Genomic DNA, 22,581 nt, shown 5'->3' with positions numbered 1-22,581 from the left:
TCATGATGTCTATTTAACTTAGCATTGTTAGCCATTCCACATGCGGACATCGCATATGAACCTTAAAAAAAAACTCGCGACGTAAAATAACAATAGAAAGTGCGAACGTGCGTTCCGTGAGAACGCGCGCCACCCCTGATTAGGCCGCGAACTCGCGGCCGCCGGCATGTACTTGTAGCACGGCGATAGAATCGCGGAGTGAGCCGCCCCTGCCAGTATATACACGGTGTTTCCGGTATCACTCAAAACCTCAGACACCCCAACTGATTTTTATTTTTTTAAACTCATCTAGAGTATTCATCTTTTAATCTGATCGTTACTTTTTTTTTAATTGAATTTTTAATTTTCTGTACAGCTCTACTTGACTTTTAGCTCTACACTCAATAAAATAATTGCTAACTACCATCATAAACCATAAGACTATTTATTTGTGTACGTTACTGCAACGACATAAGGTTTACCAATAGACAGCTAAGATGTCACTGTAAAACACTTTAAAGCTTTGTCACAGTAAACTTCAAATTGGACAGGTAATCGCAGTAAGCAAATAAACTCAATATTCAAAATGACAAGGTTGTAATTAGGTACGAGTTCAATTTGTTATGACTTATGATAAACATTAAGATTGAACTGACAAACAACGTCAAACTAGTAGCGGAAAAAATAATCGTCCAAGTAACCGGCCAGTATTAATATCCCTAAATACTGAAAAAAGGTAAACAACCTCTAGCAATGCGATATACACAATGTTGTATTACGAGTACAATAGAATGGGCACGTAAAAAATAACTAATAATACTAATTTAAATAAAAATATTACCCCCATCAAGATATAGCTCAATCGATTCTACTCTCGATTCTGAACAAACTGTTTTCAGGTTTTTAGTGTTAAGTGAAACACGGTGTAGAATCAACTCCATATAAAATCGGAAAGCGCATCCAATGCACATCACACGCTTCCAAGGCGACGGAGCGCGCGCGGTATTGTTAAACAGGCATGTCCTTGATATGAGATGGCAAGGCGTAGCGTGCTTTAAACAATGACCAGTTCCTTCCTGATTTCTAGGAAATTTTATGAAGTTAACAAGGTAAGGTACAGCGGGGCAAGTTCCGACTGGGGGACAAATGTAACTGGTCTTTTTTCCATGTTTTGCAATGTTTGCATTATTATTATCAATTGCTCAAAGGTTAACTGGAAGAGATCCCTTAAAGGGATAAGTTCGCCTTGTACTTGTAATAAGCTCTTTTTTCTATGTGTTGTATTATTTTCTGGTACAATAAAGTGTTTTACTACTACTACTACTAAATAGCGTCAACCGGTTATATATGGTAGGCATGTTCAGTGGATACATGTAGAACTCAATATCATAGTGTTATAATGGAAAATGTGGATCAGTTAAAATTGGCCCTCAGTCAAGATTTGCCCCGTTGTACCTTATGGTGAATTTCTTTGAAACAATTTTTTCTGTACCATAAGCAAGGCTCGCACCAATGAGTTTTTCGGAATTTATGTGCGAAATGTCATTTGATATTTTGCCAGTCGCTTTTCGATGAAGGAAAACATCGTGAGGAAACCAGACTAATTCCAATAAGGTCTAGTTTTCCCCATCGGGTTGGAAGGTCAGGTGGCAGTCGCTTTTGTAAAAACTAGTGCCTACGCCAAATCTTGGGATTAGTTGTCAAAGCGGACCCCAGGCTCATCTTGGCAAATGCCGGGATAAGGAGAATGATGAAGCAAGCAGTAAAAGAACTCTCACATAAAGAATCTTTAAGTAAAATAAAGCAGAGGTCAGTTTTTTATCCATGCCGGCAAATTCTATCCTGGCATTCCTGGTTGAGGTGTGGGGAATTTACAGATATAAATAAAAGAAAAAAATCCATCCATGACTCAGGAACAAATATCTGTGCTCATCACACAAAAAAATGCTCTAACCGGGATTCGAACCCAAAACAAAAAACAAGACAAGACAAGACTCACCTTCAAATTCTCCAACTCCTTCTCCGCCGTGACCGCGAGCGCGATCAGCCGTTCAGTCTCTTTCTTCTCCAGGTCCAGGAAGTAGTGCGCGTCCTCCACCACCTCCCCTCCATTCACCCCCACACCGTTGTCCTTCTTCACTTCCACACTGTCCACACTTATCACAGATACACCATTCGTCACTACGCTCACTTCTTCAGTCTTCACTGGCTTCGGAATGTCTGCCTTCGGGGATTCCACCTTCAAATTCTTCTTTGGAGACATTATTGGTAGTTGAGCTCTGAATTCAGGCCTTAAATGCCTTAGGACAGGAAGGTTAGGCTCATCTCCGTTAGTACTAAAATCACTTTCATCACTAGATCGCCTATGTGTATACTCTCTAGAACAATTCAAAGATTTCTCAGTGAGTATTCTAGATTCTTCTTCTTCGCTTCTGGATTGACGTTTTTGGTTGAAAAAGCCTTGAGCTAACGCTCCCGGGCCGTATAGTCTTTCGACTCGCTGTTGAATAAAGCTTTTCATAGGGCTCGTCAAAGATTCTCCATTTTCTTTAGTGATTTCCATTCTCTTTGAGACTCCATTGGATGAGATGGTGTAAGATTCTGAGCTCATGAAGCGGGATTCTTTACCATTAGTAGTTTTTCTGAAATTCGTTTCAGAATAGCTGGATTTAAAGGTAGCGTTGTCGACTTCATCGCTTTTATGAAGCATGGCGGTCGCGAAAGACTTGCTTTCTGTCGACATGAAGGTTCTGCTAGCTGTAGTCATGCTTGGTCCTAGGAAGTCGTTTTTCAGCTGTTTGTTTTCGGCAGCCATGAAGGCATGTAAGGGGGATGTCGCTAGGTAAGGGTCCGTGTGCGCCTTGGCAGGCGCTCTCGCTGTCAAATCGGCGCGAGTATCATGGGGCCCGAAGGTCGGGACGAGCAGTTTATTGGCGCTGACGGGGACTGGTACGAGAAGGGAGTTATTTTCACTTTTATACTGGTATGTGTGGGTTATAGGTCTAATAGGGGATGCTTCTCTACTCTTATTGATATCCTGTCTTAGTTTTGAGTCGTAGGTGGTTAGATTAGTGTATCCGTTGACGGAGCAAGCTAGGTTTAAGTAAGAAGGTTTTTTATGAGGGATTTCGTCTCGTTTCTTATGGTGTCCTCTAGATCGGTGGCTGCCAGAGTCGACGTGAACTTTAGGGGGTGGTTTGAGGAGGTTGTCTGATCGTTTGGGGGTGGGGGTGAGGTCTTCTGGGGTGCGAGCGGGGGTGACGAGGGGGGTTGGGTGGGAGAAGGGGGCGGATGCGCGCTCCTGGATGCGAGATGTGAAGTCCCGGATGCGACTAGTGGTGGATGAGGGCGTCAGCAGGTTTAGACTACCGGATGTTGTATCTGGAATGAGAAAAAAACTAAAAGTTAAATTTGTATTATTTCATTGGATAGTTAATGGTAAAATATTATTTATTATCAAACGCCTAATTATACTATTAATGGTGTAGTGGTTAGCAAAGTTACAAATAAATCAAACTGAAATTATTATTACCTATTTTTAGAATAATGAATCAGTCATTCAAGTAATTATATGCTACAGTTTTTTGACCCCCGACGCAAAAACGACGGGGTGTTATAAGTTTGACGTGTCTGTCTGTCTGTCAGTCTGTCTGTCTGTGTGTGTGTGTGTGTGTGTGTCTGTCTGTGGCATCGTAGCTCCCGAACGGTTGAACCGATTTGGATTTAATTTTTTTTGTTTGAAAGCTGAGTTATTACTAAATAGTTTCAGTTTTTCAATCTTAAGAGTTTTACACTTATTTACGTAAGAATACTCACTTACTCAGAATAAGCATTTTCGCAAAAATTTTATTTTTGGCACAAGCTTGACTGTACTGTACTATTCTTCAGTCATCTACTGCTTGCCGAGATGTTTCTAAAACCCCTTACTAGATGGGGATAAGACATTTCATTACAGAGTGCACAGAACTTAATTTAGATAGAAGAAACAAATTCATATATTTGTATAGGGGCCGAGCGTGTCAAATTTTGTACTGAAGTTGATTCTTGCCTGTAATTTTAAATATGTCTCAGGCTCTTGATTGTTTATAATTTTTGTGTTGTTGCAATTGAATATCACGTAACGAGGCATTTTTTATGTTTTGGTTGACTTCAACTTACAAAAATTGACGCCCGAAAGCTGCAAGCTGCGAGTAAAGACGGACAACTCAGTGGATTTCACTGAGTTCATTTGACACGCTAAGTAGATACGTTTGCTTGATCTATGGTATATATGACATCTGTGACAGAGTGCCTATGACCACCTTTCTGCTCCATCATCAGATCAGCTCCATGATACCATAATATTTCATTGTCACGTGATTTACATGTGTGCAAAATTTCAGCTCAATTAAAGATATCTGCTTCAAAATTGAGTCGCAAGATTTCACCCGAACATACATATATTTCAAGTAAATAACCTAACCACAAAATTAAAATTTTGAAAAAACCCCCGACCGCGACATAGTGGACCGATTTTCATGAAACATGGCTAAGAACACTCCCGACTAACTCAGCTTTCAGACAAAAAAAACTAAATCGAAATCGTTTCATCCGTTCGGGAGCTACGATGCCACAGACAGACACACACAGACAAACAGACAGACAGACACGTCAAACTTATAACACCCCTTCGTTTTTGCGTCGGGGTTTAAAAATAGTAGGTATGTTTTGCTGAGTGGTGACACACTTAGAGCATTCATTAACATATACTTCAGCATAATATCTTTCTATTGACTCCTGTCAAACACAGATGAGTAATTAGCATACAGAGGGTGACCTTAACCCGAATAGATAACATCGTATGCTAATGTCTCATAATTCATAACCAGTTGCAGTTGACACATGCATATTTCCATGCTGCGTTTGTAATTGCTATTGTTTCACTTGTGTAAGTATTACACATTTTACACAGCTTCCGTTCTTGTAACAGGGAAATTAAATAAAAAATTAAAATTTTGAAAAAAAAACCCCGACTACGTCATAGTGGACCGATTTTCATGAAACATGACTAAGAACACTCCCGACTAACTCAGCTTTCAGAAAAAAAAAACTAAATCTAAATCGGTTCATCCGTTCGGGAGCTACGATGCCACAGACAGACACACACACAGACAGACACGTCCAACTTATAACACCCCGTCGTTTTTGCGTCGGGGGTTAAAAAACAAGCAATAATTTCCAATAAGAAGGTAATAAGAAATTTACGGAGATTTAGAGGACTTTTGATTATATTTATTTTATTATATTATATTTCCCAGAAAATCAGTAACCATTATTTTTGTTACTTATTTTGAATTTAATTTGTGACACAACATAATTAAATCATCAACGGCGTTAGCAGTTGGAATTGGAACTATTTGTTTAATGAAACTTTACTTTAACAGCCATAAAAAAATAGTTCAGAAAAACACCTGTAAAATAGTTTGGCCAGCCAACTCTGTTTACTGCATCAACCAAAAATGTGTTTCATTTTACCCCAGACTTATTTTTTTAATTTGTTATATTATCCATACTAATCCGTACTAATATTATAAATGGGAAAGTGTGTGTGTCTGTTTGTTTGTCCGTCTTTCACGGCAAAACGGAGCGACGAATCGACGTGATTTTTTAAGTGGAAATAGTTGAAGGGATGCAGAGTGACATAGGCTTCTTTTTGTTTCTTTCTAACGCAAGCGATGCCGCGGGCAAAAGCTAGTTAGTTTATAAAATAACCTTATAATCTTGACCTTTTATATGTAGAATTAAAAAAAATCAATAAAACTGCTGGTTACACAGGTATTCTTAATATATTTTAAGACTATGTTATAATATGCATATTAAATCAAAAATCATGCACGTTAAAAAACTTACAACACAAAAACATAGGGAAATAATCACACATAACTAAATAATTAAAAACACACAGACAATTAAAAACATCGTAAGTCTGAAGTGATACTGAAATACAACATTCTGTTATCAGTATCTATGATAAGGTTATCTGTTAGGAAACCATTGCAATAAATGGTTGATGACGATTTTAATTACATCACATATTGTTTGATTCAGAAACTGTTTGCTCGGAGAGATAATATAAAAATTCAAAAATTCGCGTTTTCCCAACAAAATTAAAATATTGAAAAAAACCCGGACCGCGACATAGTGGACCGATTTTCATAAAACATGGCTAAGAACACTCCCGACTAACTCAGCTTTCAAACAAAAAAAACTAAATCGAAATCGGTTCATCCGTTTTCCGGTAAATCGTTAGAGCCCTTTCTGAGATCTCTAAAGTAGTTCAAAGTCTCCAATCTCCATCCGGCATTGGGTAGAGTGGGGACTATAGCCCAAGCTCTCTTGCACACGAGGGGTCATCCTAAGTTAGCAGTGGGATGTATGGAATTTGAATTATTCTTAATACTTTTAAAACTTAAAGGGAGGGCCAATGACCACGTACTATTTTTATCCTAGCAGTCAAGTATAATCAATATTTACGATTTTACGCATAATACGCAATTTACTTGTACACGCACAGCACTGCGCTGCGGCAAAAAAAAACTTCCAGCCAAAGAGAATGGATTATAGAGGATTATTGTCAAAGTGAAATTTGGAGTAAAGTTGCATTGACTGACATTTCTCGACACAGGATTAAAACATTTGTTTTGACAATTTGACTCATATAATTTATCCATACTAATATTATAAATGGGAAAGTGTGTGTGTCTGTTTGTTTGTCCGTCTTTCACGGCAAAACGGAGTGACGAATTGACGTGATTTTTAAAGTGGAGATAGTTGAAGGGATGGAGAGTTACATAGGCTACTTTTTGTCTCTTTCTAACCCCCCCACCATAGGGGGTGAAAGTTTGTATGGAGAATTCCGCATTTTTCGCTATCAACCAAAGGTCGCCATCTGAATGAGCATATTTTTTTTACCCGTTTTTTTCTCAAACTTCATTTCTCTTATACGCAGTTATATCTTTGTTCCAACATAAAACATTAGGCAGGTATTGAAGCGAGACGGACACACCTTTACCTACAGTGTAGTATGTCAAGGTCAACATATACAAAGTTCATAGCATCACACATTCATATAATATTTATTTGGCCTCATTGTCATATTGGGTGATTTCTCATGAAAGGCTAGTTTTGATACTAGATACTATTATCTTTTTTATGTGTCTCCCATTACGTTTTTCATTTTTATAAAAGTCTCAGAGATCAGTAGATTACTGTTGTAAGAAAGGTACAGTCGGTGTTAAAGGCTTGGGCCAAAGATGAAATTTTGCAAAACAACTTATTAAAACATAAACATTGTAGTTGATGTCTCGTAACTTATCACTATCAGTATCACTATGTATATCAGGCTCTCCTAGCAACATCTAACCAAGTAACCATCTATGGAAAGTCACCTCGTAAAACAATCAAGTTTACTGATCTACTACTATCACTACCATATAAAGAAGTAGTTAAATTATTCTAGTTAAGGTGACCGGAGGGAGGGAGGGGGGGGGGGGGGGGGGGGCAGCGCGAAATCTCTTTTCAAAGAGACATCCCAGCGCCTGGTGGATGCTTCTGGTGACCAGAGAGCTGGCAGCTACTTCGGCCAGAGGTTTAAGTCTGGCTGTCCAAAGGGGTAACGCTGCCTTCTGGGCACCACACAGTGACGACTTGGGGAGCATTTTTGACTTATTTTTAAGTTAGGAAATAGATTACTTTTTTATCTTTATTGTATATACATATTCCTTATTACGTTTAGTATTTTATAATTTTATGTAATAGAAGTCACAGATGTCATATATACCATAGATCAAGCAAACGTATCTACTTAGCGTGTCAAATGAACTCAGTGAAATCCACTGAGTTGTCCGTCTTTACTCGCAGCTTGCAGCTTTCGGGCGTCAGTTTTTGTAAGTTGAAGTCAACCAAAACATAAAAAATGCCTCGTTACGTGATATTCAATTGCAACAACACAAAAATTATGAACAATCAAGAGCCTGAGACATATTTAAAATTACAGGCAAGAATCAACTTCAGTACAAAATTTGACACGCTCGGCCTCTATACAAATATATGAATTTGTTTCTTCTATCTAAATTAAGTTCTGTGATAGAAGTAATGTTTTTAGTTATTTGTTTAAATAAATGATTTAACACGTTAAGGTGATGTTCATTATAGTTTTATTTTGTTAATAGATACTCCCTATTAAATGTAGTAGAAGTTGCTTATGATCATATTTAGTACTTGGGACTCCGACGGCATAAAAGACTGAACAGAACATTCATACGCTCCTGATAAACTCCAGTAGCTCAGTTGTATAAATGATGGGACCAGTGTTCTGAAAGTTTGAACCTTGCCTGAATTAGCAATTTTTTTCTTTTTGTGACATAAGAATGTCAAATTAATTAATAATTATTTATTCACTTATGAGAGGTTTTTCCTTTGACATGGTTAATCTGTCTTGTAGATTAAGCAATACTTAATAAATAAAAAAATCATCAAGGTTATAAAAGCAATAATTCAAAAAAAGAATACACAATCTAGAAAATGATGTCACCATCACATTTTGTGTTTACCTGTTATGTAAATTACAAATTAATTTGTTTTAATCACTAGTCCTTCAACTATACATCAATGAATGGGCGGAAAATGTTAAGGATTGTAGCTTTAAAAATATATTAAAAATAATTTCGCCTGGCAACATTATGCAAAAAAGTAAAAAAAAAAATAACCGTCGATTCACCTTCCTCTTTTCCCATGTCGTCTCGTTCGTGTCGTTAAGCTATAAAATTAATCGAATACAGTCCACATATATATTTAAAAATATCGAAGTAAAATAATCCCCTACAAAATATTATAGGACATTCTTATTCTTACACAGATTGACTGAGTCCCACGGTAAGCTCATATAACAAGCATTGCATTTTACCCATGCATGTTGCCGATTATTTATCAGATAATTAATCTATAAGCAGTATTTATACATATCCAATGTATGCTATATGATAACTCATTTCATCAATAAAAGACTTATACAAAAGGTTAAACTGAGGGCCAAAGTGGTTACCGGGTGCACCCAAAGAACACCATAAATGGTCCAGGACAGGGTTCAGGCATGCCAAAAAGAGAGATGCCGGCTTAGCCATATTTTATCTGGACTAGTAAGAATATACAACAGGGTTGAGCGGAGGGCTTTGTCTAGTAGTGGGACACCAAAATAGGCACACAAAGCTTAGAATTAGAACGTAATTTAAATGGAAAGTCCCTCAGGTCATGATTGTACCAGAAGCCCTTGAGACACATTATCCCTATGGCACCAAGCTATGGAGGCTGTTACACCGCCGACACCCTGACTTTACGCAAAATACTTCACTAAATAAACAGTTTTGTGTTTTACTGTAACAATGCATCATTGATTCATTTAGATAAACAAATAACCTTTGCACTATTATCACCAAGAAAATACAAATATTAAATAAATAAATATTATAGGAAATTCTTACACAAATTGACCGAGTCCCACCATAAGCTCAAGAAGGTACTCAAACAACTATATATTTACCCCCTTATTCATAAATATAGTCTAAAATTATCAAGCCAATAAAGTTTCTTTGTCCTTTTCTATGACACCAATATGTTGGAAGGGACAAACAAACTTTATTGCCTTGATAACTTTAGAGTATGTTTATGAATCGGGGGGATAATATACAAATACTTATAAACATAGAAAACATCAATGACTTAGGAACAAATATCTGTGCTCATCATACAAATAAATGCCCTTACAGGGATTTGAACCTACAATGGCAGCTTTTTTTTTCTTTTAATTATAAATGGGCTTACTCTTGGCTATAGACTAGCCAGAGGCAAAGACGTGGCCTACGATGGCGTGAGCTCGCCCAGAAGATGCCTGTTCACTCTTGATTTGAAGGTTGCCGGGTTATAGCTATAAGGGTCCCCCCACATCTAGCGTCTCGCGAGCGTCGCGTCGGGCCAACTGTATGGAAAAAGACGCCGCGTCGACGCGACGTCGACGCGACGTCAGGCTTTGCCCATACAGTTGGCCCGACGCGACGCTCGCGAGACGCTAGATGTGGGGGGACCCTTAGTAGGGTAATTACCAACCAGGCCAGACCAGTCATCATAAACATTGAAAATTAACTTCCATAATAGATAAGAGATAATAACTAAGCTGACTGGGCAGGGATCAACAGATCACTACCAATTAGAGTAATCAAACAAGTCAAAATAGTGGTCTCATAATTGTAAAGGTTTTAATCATTAATAAAACATGTAGGTATTTTTATTACCTTGACATTGAGCTATTTATGAGATACTTATAGCCTGATGACATTTGCTTCCTGCTATATTATTAAAAAACATTTCCTTTTATAAGTAACTGCAAATAGTTACTGCAAAGGGTGTTTATGTAATACCTTAAACTGTGTTTCACTCAAATACTTTCTACAACTCGAGGATATGTCATTAGTGAGGAATTAATAATAATAACAACGTCTTACGTGTGGTGAGTCAACGGAAACTGAGATGATCATTTGATTATAAGAAAGACGAGTCTAATCAAAATAAATTGTGTTAGTCACAAGGAATTTCACATATCATGCTGATGCGCGATCACTACTTAACTACATACGCTTAAATCAACAAAATTTACTCAAACATAAGTAACATGACTGCTGAGATTTAAAATAAAAGAAAGAAAAAAGCAGGTAGACTAAGAGAAGAACTTTTAAAGCACATTTTTCTTGTCTTATACCAATGAAAACCTGTTATTAACCACTTACCAGTTTACGTGAGATGTAACACACAAATTAATTACAAAATATTAATAATCAATCTAGTTTTTCAATAATCACGAACTTCCGAATTTCTACACAAAATTTATGACAGGACAGCACATCACATCACGAAACGTCAAAGTTTTGTCGTTTTTTTTTCCAGTGGCCCGTTGTTCACGGCCAGCGATACCGTTCCGTTTCACGGTCGGCGACTTGATCTCAATAATCTACGATTGGCATTTTAAATTACACACGTCTTGCAATATTTTTATTATTACGAGCTGACTAGATTGTATGTTATTATGGCTCCCCACAGACAGTCTTAAAAATTCATAATCTTAAAAAAAACTTGTATGCAATCTGACAGTTCAGATCTGTCAGTGTCTTGTCAGTGTCAGTTTGAACTGTCAGATTGAATACAAGTTTTTTTTAAGATTATGAATTTTTAAGACTGTCTGTGGGGAGCCTATGACGAATGCCTCGGCGCGTGTCCGAGAGTGGACTGGCTGGCGACAATGACCGGTCCGTGCATTACTGCGTAGGCTGCGAGGCCGACATATCGTTTTGCATGTTTGCGCAGTCTTTTTGTTTGTAAATTGCATTTTGCAACGCATTGTATGCTATACATGGCATAGATAATAAAGTTGCTATGTTTATCTACATTTTATTCAACTTACGTAACTTTGGGTATTTAAACGTAATTATATGACTTTGTCGTGCCGTATTTGTAATTTTGTATTGTCTAAAGGGGGCTTTTGTGTTAGGCCAGCATGCCAGCATGGTTAAAAAAAAGAAAGGATACTTCCATAGATTAGTATTGTATGTTATCTACGTTTATGTCCTATACCTACACATTAGCAGCATTCGTATAAAATTGCATGTCGCTTACTAAATAGTTAGCGGGCTGCAGGCGCTAATATTTTGGGATGCTGATTCAGCCTCTTGCCCCACTTTAGGAGTAACAACAACCTACGCTTATGACAGAGCGGTTAGAGTTGATTGCATTGTAAAATAAAATACATTCAATAGGTACTTAACAAAAGTCTTGGGACAAAATGTTCATAACCAGTAAAAAAACGGAACGTATTTTTTCTGCAAAAAGAGGATTTTATATGGAATGTCTTTAGCTATTCTAATAAATGAAATAATACGTGAGCCTTAATGAAGTACCTAGCCTTATAAGTGAACGTCTACAATAAAACACTAGAAAATAGAAAAAAACAAACAACACAAATTCAACAATCACAGAAAGAAAGGTAATAAAGAAAACACAGATTCAAATGAAAATGATAAGTTTATATTCAATAACGATAATATAAAATGACAAGAAAAATACATATGATTAAATATGATATAGGTGCGAATAAGAGAGAATATCGACGAAACTGAAGATATAGATAATGATAAAACATCGATGAGAAAACATGCTTACACAACATGGAATCAAAGCTAGAAGTTACCTGAGAAGTCTGTGCTAGCATCCACGTCTAGCGAGCAACTGCCGATCGAGTCCACTGATTTATCCATTACTTTAACTGTCAGTTCCTTAGCACAGGCTTTAAGCAAGTCAGACTCCTTGACCTCCACTTCATACGCTCCTATGCTGTCCAGATCATTATCAGTAATCCTAACTTCATTAGACTTTGGAGAAACGGTCGAACTAGGTAATTGTATATCAGTTTCATCGGTGTTAATAGTTAGTATAGAATCAGGCTTTAAAGTGTGATCTCCAGTCAGATTTTTATCTAGAATAAGCGTGCTCTGACTGGTAAAGTTGCTACGTATAGGCTCAATGTATTCTACGTCGTCATCGTCGACGTATATGTGATTGGTATGCCCGCTAGGGCCTTGTACGTCGGTCGCGTCTTTAGGGACCGCGTCTATAACCGTTTGTTTATTCAAACTCCTGTAGAAATGGCTTTCTAATTTCTCCAATTGTCTTTTAGTATCTGATTGTTTTTTCCGAACCGAGTCGATGATCACAGGGAGATTGAGAAGGTCTGGAGTTTTCTCGCGATTTTTGGAGAGATCACGCCGGAAGAGCGGTGAGTCGTCGCTTTCCAGCTCAAAACGCTTATATTTAGAGGAGCAGTAGTCATCCACGGATGACGTGTCAGACTTTTATCGAAGAATGCGTCTAGGGAGAAAAACGATTTCCGCTTCTTTTTTGGTTGGTTAGTCCTATCAAAATTAGTATTCGCAAACGGATCTCCGGTTTTAAATTGCTGCACGCAGATATTACTAGTGTTCACAAGGGATTTAGGCCGAGTTTCCTTAGGCAGACTCAGCGGCACTCTATTAGTTTCTATCTTGCGAGAATCTAAGCTGAGGGTTTTCCGAAACCGCTCGTTGAGATTCGCGAGCAGGAAGTGCCGGCGTTCAGTCGATTTTGGAGTGATATTGTAGGAATTCTGTTTGCTTGTACTGGGTTCAGTATCAGGAATGTGCTCGGTATATTTAAACTCGATATCGCTCTCAGAGTCTTTCCTCTCAGTGGTAAAGCTTTCTGAAGTCCGGTCGGGCCGATGGAAAGAGAAAGAGCCTCGGTTGGACGATCTCTTTCTATCACAGATACAATTTCCGACGCAGCTGAGCCTGAGACAGTTTTTGTCTTCGGGTTCTAGAGAAACCTCATGTTTATCTGGAATGTACCTCTCTGGTCTTTGCTTGTGCGTCTGGAGGTCTTGTCTGATCTTTTCCAACCTCTCGTCGCCATGGAGACCGCGGGTGTACTTGGACTTGGGAGGTCGGAAGAACCGAATGGACCCGGATGTGTGGGGCTCGGTGGATCGTCGGCGAACGAACGGTGAATCGGATATTTTGTTCACGCCTAAGAGCAGGACGGGGGATTTCTTGTCCTCTTCATCGGGTAAGTCACTGTAAGAAAAAATAATAGATTAGATGCTATATACAGCCAAGCTATTCTATCATGAAAGTATATGCCCCCCTTTACCATTTCTCAATAATTTTATATGTTAAGCAGACTTTCATTTAATGAATTTAGCGATTAAACTTAATTTGCAATATTTTCTTATCGTATTTCCAAGTGATATTTTTTAGCCCATAAAGCCCAATTTACCGTAATCATAAGTGATTTAATTATGATTAAATAAAGCGTTAACTTTCGCCGCACTTAACTTTCTTTTCTAAGAAATAAATGGTTAATGAAAGTGTTTTACTGTGAGAATAATCGGTTCACATGTTTCTATAAACTATAATAGTCTATTGTTTTTTGTCAAGTACATCTAGTTAACAATACCTAGTTAGTACAAATGTTAGTGAAACGGAACGTATTAAAAACTATATGTATTAATTACGATGATTTGTGCACTTGAACAGCGTCTAAAAAGTATTAATTTTCTTTTATTAAAAATTAAAAACATTGCTGGCAGGTTTAAATAAAAAAATAAAAAGTTAAAAAGCTTACAAGCAAAGCATACAGCATCAGCACTAATAAAACAAAAACATACTTACACACAAAACTGTTAAACATATAATTCAAACACACATGATTAGAAAAATAAATTGAATAATAGGTAACATAATATTTCAATAAAATTAATAGTTGTCAAAGCGGAGCCCAGGCTCTCACGAGCCGTGGCAAATGCCGGGATAACGCAAGGAGGAAATATCAATTATAATAGTGCCATTTGTTTTACTGATTTTGGTGCCTACCCAAAATGGCAATCGGTGCTCACTAAATGACAATATTTACTTCTTGGCTACACCCTGTCGTGAGTTTTAAAAACAAATGAAGTTGATGGAAATAAATCAGAAACTTCCACAAATTGTAATTGAAATGACAGAACCACATTTTTTTAACCTCCGACGCAAAACGACGGTTTTTTAGGGTTCCGTAGTCAACTAGGAACCCTTATAGTTTCGCCATGTCTGTCTGTCCGTCCGTCCGTCCGTCCGTCCGTCCGTCCGTCCGTCCGTCCGTCCGTCCGTCCGTCCGTCCGTCCGTCCGCGGATAATCTCAGTAACCGTAAGCACTAGAAAGCTGAAATTTGGTACCAATATGTATATCAATCACGCCAACAAAGTGCAAAAATAAAAAATGGAAAAAAATGTTTTATTAGGGTACCCCCCCTACATGTAAAGTGGGGGCTGATTTTTTTTTTCATTCCATCCTTAACGTGTGATATATTGTTGGATAGGTATTTAAAAATAAATAAGGGTTTACTAAAACCGTTTTTTGATAATGTTAATAATTTCGGAAATAATCGCTCCTAAAGGAAAAAAAAGTGCGTCCCCCCCCCTCTAACTTTTGAACCATATGTTTAAAAAATATGAAAAAAATCACAAAAGTAGAACTTTATAAAGACTTTCTAGGAAAATTGTTTTGAACTTGATAGGTTCAGTAGTTTTTGAGAAAAATACGAAAAACTACGGAACCCTACACTGAGCGTGGCCCGACACGCTCTTGGCCGGTTTTTTTATTTGAAAGCTGAGTTAGTCGGGAGTGTTCTTAGCCATGTTTTATGAAAATCGGTCCACTATGTCGCGGTCGGGGGTTTTTTCAAAATTTTAATTTTGTGGTTAGGTTATTACCACAGACAATGTACCAATCATAAAACGAAGCAATGCCCGACACCGGGTCAAGTGCCCAATTTGGGGGCAATTATAAAACCAGTTTATATTTTATGGAGCACTTTGGATTAGACCGATTTGGTCAGACGGGTGTACTGCGATTTGTTTTCTGACTTAGGTTTTGGTCCCAAAAGCTAAGTTCATTTGCGTTTGAACTTGAAGTTTTTTTTATAGGTGCTTATTCCGAATCATGTGGAAATTACATAAAAAACTATGATAAAAAAGATTGGCTCCTTTTCAGATCAATTTGTTACGTATCTAGTTAAAAAGAACAACAACACACAAAAATAACCCCTCTTCATCATCATTGGTTGTAAATCGCACTTTTTCAAAGGATATTCAATATTTGATTGAGTACACAATGTACACATACTTACTTAAATATATGTACTTAGATAGAATGTGAAGCAAATCTTGCTACTTACTATAAAAAAGGCAGCAAATTTGAAAAATGTAGGAAGTTCGTTTAATGAATTTGAATTTCGCGCCTTTTTAGTGACAAGATTTGCTTGACCGACTATAGTAATACAGCACCTATATTTTTTTGTAACAAACAAATTATGGATCGTTATAACGCCTGAAGATTTTTTTTTTTATTATAAAAACTCAATCTTAAGATAAGGCTATACTTCGTTTCTTGTCAAACGGGTAAACAAAGAAGCAGTGGTCGTAGACCTTCCTTCTTCGATTTCGGCCGATACCACTGATTTCTTGGAATGGAACTTATAACTTATAATAATACTATGTACAAGAAACTATCCAAGAAATCAGTGGTATCGGCCGAAATCGAAGAAGGAAGGTCTACGACCACTGCTTCTTTGTTTACCCGTTTGACAGATAATTCTAATCTTAAAAGAAACGAAGTACACACTACAGTTTGAAATGCTTGAATTCAATTTTCGAATACATGTCTATCAAATATTCATTCATCCGTCCATTCACTGCGACTGCGCATTGGCACATAATTCACACTTGCACAATCGCAGTTGAATAGATCAATAGATCAATGTGAACCAGACATCACCGATAGACCACACAGACACACGTGTCTCTCAAAACGTCATAGGTAATCTCATGCAATTGCGGTTTTGGTCGATCAAAATCGTTGCTCTTACCAAAGACATATGTAACTCCGTATAGACAGATAAAGTCTAAGAAAAAATCGTACCTCAGTACTCAGTACAATACAGAAAATTAAAATTTTGAAAAAACCCCCGACCGCGACCTAGTGGACCGATTTTCATGAAACATGGCTAAGAACACTCCCGACTAACACAGCTTTCAAATAAAAAAAACTAAATCGAAATCGGTTCATCCGTTCAGGAGCTACGATGCCACAGACAGACACACACACAGACAAACAGACAGACAGACGGACAGACAGACAGACAGACACGTCAAACTTATAACACCCCGTCGTTTTTGCGTCGGGGGTTAAAAAAGGTACGGTGTCCTAGATGGCATTACACCTTTGGGGTGCGCTCAGCTAGATGGTGCCAATATTAATATTTGGCATTTTAACACATATCAAGCTAAGAATATGAGCCAAATTGTCAAAACCGAGGTTTAAAAGTTTTAAGTTTGTGTCGAGAGATGGCAGGCTATTCACTGTGATTATATATTTTACTTTGACAGTAACGCTCTATAATACTCGATCCTCTTGCTCTTACTAAAGGACGGACCAGACGGAACTTCTCGCCGAGCTGAATGAGGAAGCACACTCAAAGTTTATGACAGATGGCGCCACCTTATTAGTCCATTGCACAGATAAATAATTTCATACGTGAGATCGAGAAGAAGATATATTTTTCTCTCTCTCACATATGAATGACAGTGACATGCCTAGGCCCTTGCACAGTCGCCGCCTGGTGGGATAAAATGGCAGTGTGCCTCCTCATTGTAGCTCGTAGCAATGTCTGACTATAATTATACGTTCTTTTCTGATCCATACGAGATCATGCGTGAACCAACCCCATTGTTTTTTGTTTTCGACACACTATTTATAACACCGATTTGTAGTGTTAATCTTGCATAATCGGAAGTACGTAATCGATCAATCGATTCCTGGTCCATAATCGATTGTGCGGCGGGCCGTTAAATTCGCCAAGCTTTCTACCGTTTAATTTGATTAGATCATATTCTTTTTTTATGGGCCTGTATTATCTATAGTTTGTAATATGATGTGATATGCAGTGGTTGTTAACTGGTGGTCTGTGGTTTCATAACTTTTAAAGCATAAGGGGTCCTAAGTGCGTTTTTACATTATCCGATCCGATGTCGGATGTAGGACCGATATTCCATATATTACAGGCGCCATATTGGACAGAAATCCTTCCGACATCCGATATGGGGTCGGATAATGTGAAAACAGACTAAAGGTAAAAGCCTGTCAGTTATTCCGTATTCGGTGCTGTCAGTTTTTACTTTTAACTGACAGACCGATTTCGTCCGGCGATCTGATAATCAGGAGACTCCTTAAGAGGGCTTTCGTGTTAAAAATAGTGAAATCGCAACCGAGCGCTCGATCATACCGTGTGTGGTATCAAATTAAAGGGCTTTGCGAGTAGTTTATAAATATATATCACATTATAGGACTTTTTCTACTTGGTCTAACAAAATATGAGAAAATGTCCAAAAGTGGTAATAATTGTACCGGTGAAGGCTCGTTTTAAAAAAATTGGCAAAAATCAATAATAGCAATTTATAATCACTAAGGCATAACAGCAATTTAAGTAAACGTTGCAGATTAATTTAGTACAAAACTTACTTCGATGTGATGTAGATTTTCAAAGAAATTGTCACTTAATTTTAGGTAATTTCTGAAAAAAATTGAATTCGCCTTAGGCTAGTTCACTCTTTTTCAAAAACTTAAAATAAAAATCTAGTCTGAAATGATTGTGGTACAGGATATACGAATTATAAATTTACCCGTTTTAATATTCAAAATTGTCCAAATTTTACAAATAAGATCGACTGATTCAGCTCTATACGTGCGTTTTTCTAAACGTGCATTAGAGAAAAATTCATAATTAATTTAGTGAGATAGTTTTCAAAAATCCAGTCTTATAAAAATCAAGATAATAAGATGCTCTAACTGGAACTTGAATTAAATAAATCTATTGGATAACGGAAAGTGTAGTATTTCACCGACTAAAACTATCAATTGTACATTCTTTTGACGTTTTTTTTGAAAGCAGTCTTAAAACATGCTAGTACTAAAATGTCGATAACACTGCGAAATTTCACTGGTTCCGTAAGTAACGTCTTTGGTAAGAAAAAGACACCAATAGATAGTCGCAGTCGCAGGCTACCAGTGAAAATATGGCCCGTCTAGAAGCCCCTTAATGGTAATAGATTAACTTTTGACATACTCGAGATCAACGAACGCCAAGCACTAGCGGGTTCCCTCTATTTGGCATACCTTTGAAAATGAAAATGAAAATGAAATATTTATTTTTCAAGTAGGCATATTACAATGCGCATATGAACGTCAAATAAAGCTACGCCGGCTCTAACCCTACGCCTCAGCCTCGAGAAGATTTCAGTCCCCCCTCAGTTGGGAGGGGGGTATCCACTATGGGACCGGCAAGAAACTCGGCGGGCAACTTCTTTTCAAAACATTACATCTTATAATTAACATGCATTAAATAACAACATACAATTTAACATGCAAAAGTATTCATCAAAGAATATGAACAGACTAGGTACTCTATGGAAATCAATTTCAATAAATTATATTATTGCTTAATAATACGTCGTTCTTCTTCAGAGAAAACATATCAAATTGTCATAGAAGAAAAAGATAATATGAATCTCAATATCATTAAATATGTAATTTACCTACACAACATAAAATATAAAATATTTGATGTGCTTTCTTATCTGAACTGTGTCCTCTATACATAATACAATTATTTTAATTGCTATTCGTTTTTTGTAGTTTCTGGTTCGGGCCATGCATGTTTGTCTGTCAAATAGTCCTCGACTCTGTAATAAGCCTTTAACATCAATGATTTTTTTAAGTAGTTCTTAAGAGCTGGGAGGGGTAATCTCAAAGCAGTGTCAGGTAACTTATTATAAAAATGAATGCATTGCCCAACAAATGACTTCTGTACTTTACGGACACGAAACTTCTTTATGGCAAGCTTATTTTTGTTTCTAGTGTTATAATTATGGATATCAGAATTCTTAGTGAAACAGTCTAAATTCTTAACAACATAAATTATACTATCATAAATGTATTGGGAAGCTACAGTTAAGATATTAATTTCTTTGAAGAGTTCTCTTACTGATTCACGTGTTCCTAAGTTGTAAATAGAACGAATGGCTCTCTTTTGTAATACAAAGATAGTCTGTATGTCAGCTGCTTTGCCCCAAACCAGAATACCGTATGACATTACACTGTGAAAATAACTATGATACACTAGGCGAGCTGTCTCAACATTAGTCAGTTGCCTGATTCTCCTAACGGCGTATGCGGCTGAACTTAATTTGCTTGCTAGTTTCTTTATATGAGGACTCCATTGTAGATTTTTGTCCAATGTTAAACCAAGAAACAGTGTTGTATCTACCATCTCTAAGCATTCATCATTCAAAAGTATTTTTGTATCGATTGGTTTAACATTCGGCAGAGAAAATCGAATACATTTGGTTTTCTTAGAATTAAGAAGTAAATTGTTGACAGTAAACCACTGCAGTACATCAGCTAACGTGCTATTAATTACATTGTAATCCGTAGATTTTCGGTCAACATTAAAAAGCAGTGATGTATCATCAGCAAAAAGTACTATTTCACAAAAGTTTTTCACTATACATGGCAAATCATTTATATAAACCAAAAACAGGAATGGACCTAAAATTGAGCCTTGTGGCACTCCTAATTGGACTACAGTCCCGCTAGAGCGAGTTTTGTTAACAACTACTGTTTGTGTTCTATTGCTAAGGTAAGAAGACATAAAGTTTAGGGCATTTATAGACAAACCATAGTGTTCTAATTTCAAAATGAGCGTTCCATGATCCACACAATCAAAGGCCTTTGAAAGATCACAAAATATGCCAATTGCATCACAAGAATTTTCCGAATTGTCCTTCCTAATTCCTTTAATTGTCCGAAACGATTTTCGCATAACAGGCTTCGCATAATCGGTTTTCGACGAATGTTAATTTGGTAGAAAACTTTTTTGTCATAATGTAAACTAATACGAATATTACTTTGTCCGAAAATAAGTTCGCATAATACTGTTTACGCCGATTGTGTTTATGAATAAAATTGATTCGCATAATTGTATTTGGCATATTTCTTAAAATCAGAATAAACCACCCATTTTTAATGCTGTCGGAAGAGTCGGTTAGGTTAGGTTAGAACTGCGACCTCAATAAATACAAAATTTTATCAAGAATGTCGGTTGAGTTAGGTTAGAACTGCAACAATGATATAGTAAATTACCTATGATAATCATTCTGCGTGGTAAATTTCGAGTAAACAATGTTATGCACAAATAATTTATGCATAAAAACCTTTCGGCGAATAACCTTTATGCACGAAATATATTCGGACACACAAAAATTTGCCTAGACAAATTATGCGTAACTATACTATGCCATAACAGATTATGCGAAAGGTGAATTATGCCAATATAGATTATGCCAAAAAGAATTCTTGATTATAAAATTATGCCAAAACAAGGGGAACCTAGCGAAATAGACTTTATGAAAATACTTTAAGGTTGATATTCGGATGATTGGATAAGTAACAGTAAGCCAATGAAGCGATTAGCCGGGTGACGATAGAAGTAGGGATGGGATTGATTTATGGGACGTTTTATCGATAGTCGATAATCGATGCAACACACACGTGTTACGTTATTGATTTAGTTTTAGAAGCATTTTGATATGATGTCTATGTGTGGATAGCATATATTGGGGAGAACCAAAACGAGTCAAGCGAAGGGCCAGGGCACTTCGTATTATTTCTCGAAACTTTTCGTCGGGTTTTTGAACTTTCGCTACTTAGGTTTAGATTACACCAGGCAGGCAATCATGGTCGCGCGATAAATGATATAACATCAGGCCGTCCCTTTCTCACTATTTGTAAGTGCGATAGGGACGGCCTGATATTTTATCGTTTATCGCGCGACCATGCTATCGGTGCAGATTAGTTTAACATGAAAATATTTCTGGTGCGACACTTTGCTTTGTAAATCATTATTATTTTCATGATTCTTTGAATTCTAACAACATAACAGCAGTGTCCTTAAGATAGTTAGGATGCTTTTGACAAAAAGTATCCGAATAGTAGGTACATACATATTCAAATATTTTTATCGCAAGATTCGCAAGCACCTAGAGATGCCTATATTTGTTCAAAGCGTCCGTTGCCCCGGTTATAAGCTTGCTCGCTATTGCTAAATTCTATTGTATATACCTCTATTGTCTCATATAACCCGGCAACCTTCAAATCAAGAGTGAACAGGCATTTTCTGGGCGAGCTCACTCCATCGTAGGCCACGTCTTTGCCTTTGGCTAGTCTGTGGCCAAGAGTAAGCCCAATTTTTTTTACCTAGCCTATAATTGTGTCCCACTGCTGGGCAAAGGCCTCCCCTTTCTTCCGCCACTCATCATGATTTTCCGCCTGCTCCGGGCAGTCGCTGCAAAATGCATCGAGGTCATCCCGCCATATTTTCTTTGGCCTACCTCTGCCCCGAAGCCCATTTATAATAATAACAAAAATTGACAAAATAACCATTTAATAACGAAACATTACGACTCAAGGCGTGTGTCTTCGTGCATGACACGAGCTATGCCCCCTCACCCCTTCGTATCTTGTCTATAACACTTCAAGGAGTTTCAGGTCATGCCCCGTGACGGTCACACTATCGATATACAATATATACAGAACATCACTACAACAATACCCCGTTGGGCAGACACAAATGGCCCCAACGCACGCGAGCATATACTATGCTATGTTATTACTGACATATGTGTTTAGCATATCGTAGTAGTAGGAATTGGAGTATAACAACTACTGGCTATATATAGATGGGTGTTGTCTCTTTGCTTTAAGGTTTAAGATTGTTCTAAAAAAATGGAATGAATAATGGTAAAAACAGACAGTGCAGGTTATCAAAAAAATACACAAAGGAACTGCAACAAGCTCACAGGAACCATAGTTCTAGATTCAAAAGTAGAAGTGATA

The 22,581-nt window shown here is 37.3% G+C and overlaps 1 protein-coding gene across 4 annotated transcripts in view; it reads right to left on the bottom strand.

Moving 5' to 3' along the window:
• The window catches only part of LOC125238904 (disks large-associated protein 5), a 103,338-nt gene that overhangs the window by 13,274 nt on the left and 67,483 nt on the right, over positions 1-22,581 (bottom strand). For 3 of the 4 annotated variants that reach the window (XM_048146393.1, XM_048146394.1, XM_048146392.1), the window contains 2 exons: positions 12,251-13,667; positions 1,979-3,360 (listed from right to left, as the gene is read on the bottom strand). In XM_048146393.1, the coding sequence (XP_048002350.1) occupies positions 1,979-3,360; positions 12,251-12,317 (1,449 nt within the window). In that variant the 5' untranslated portion in view covers positions 12,318-13,667. The remainder of the gene's footprint in view (positions 1-1,978; positions 3,361-12,250; positions 13,668-22,581) is intronic. The other variant, XM_048146395.1, reaches the window with a different exon arrangement.

Source organism: Leguminivora glycinivorella, chromosome 24, assembly GCF_023078275.1.
Source record: "Leguminivora glycinivorella isolate SPB_JAAS2020 chromosome 24, LegGlyc_1.1, whole genome shotgun sequence".
Classification (NCBI taxonomy): Eukaryota; Metazoa; Arthropoda; class Insecta; order Lepidoptera; family Tortricidae; genus Leguminivora; species Leguminivora glycinivorella.
This window is presented reverse-complemented; position numbering and strand designations above follow the sequence as displayed.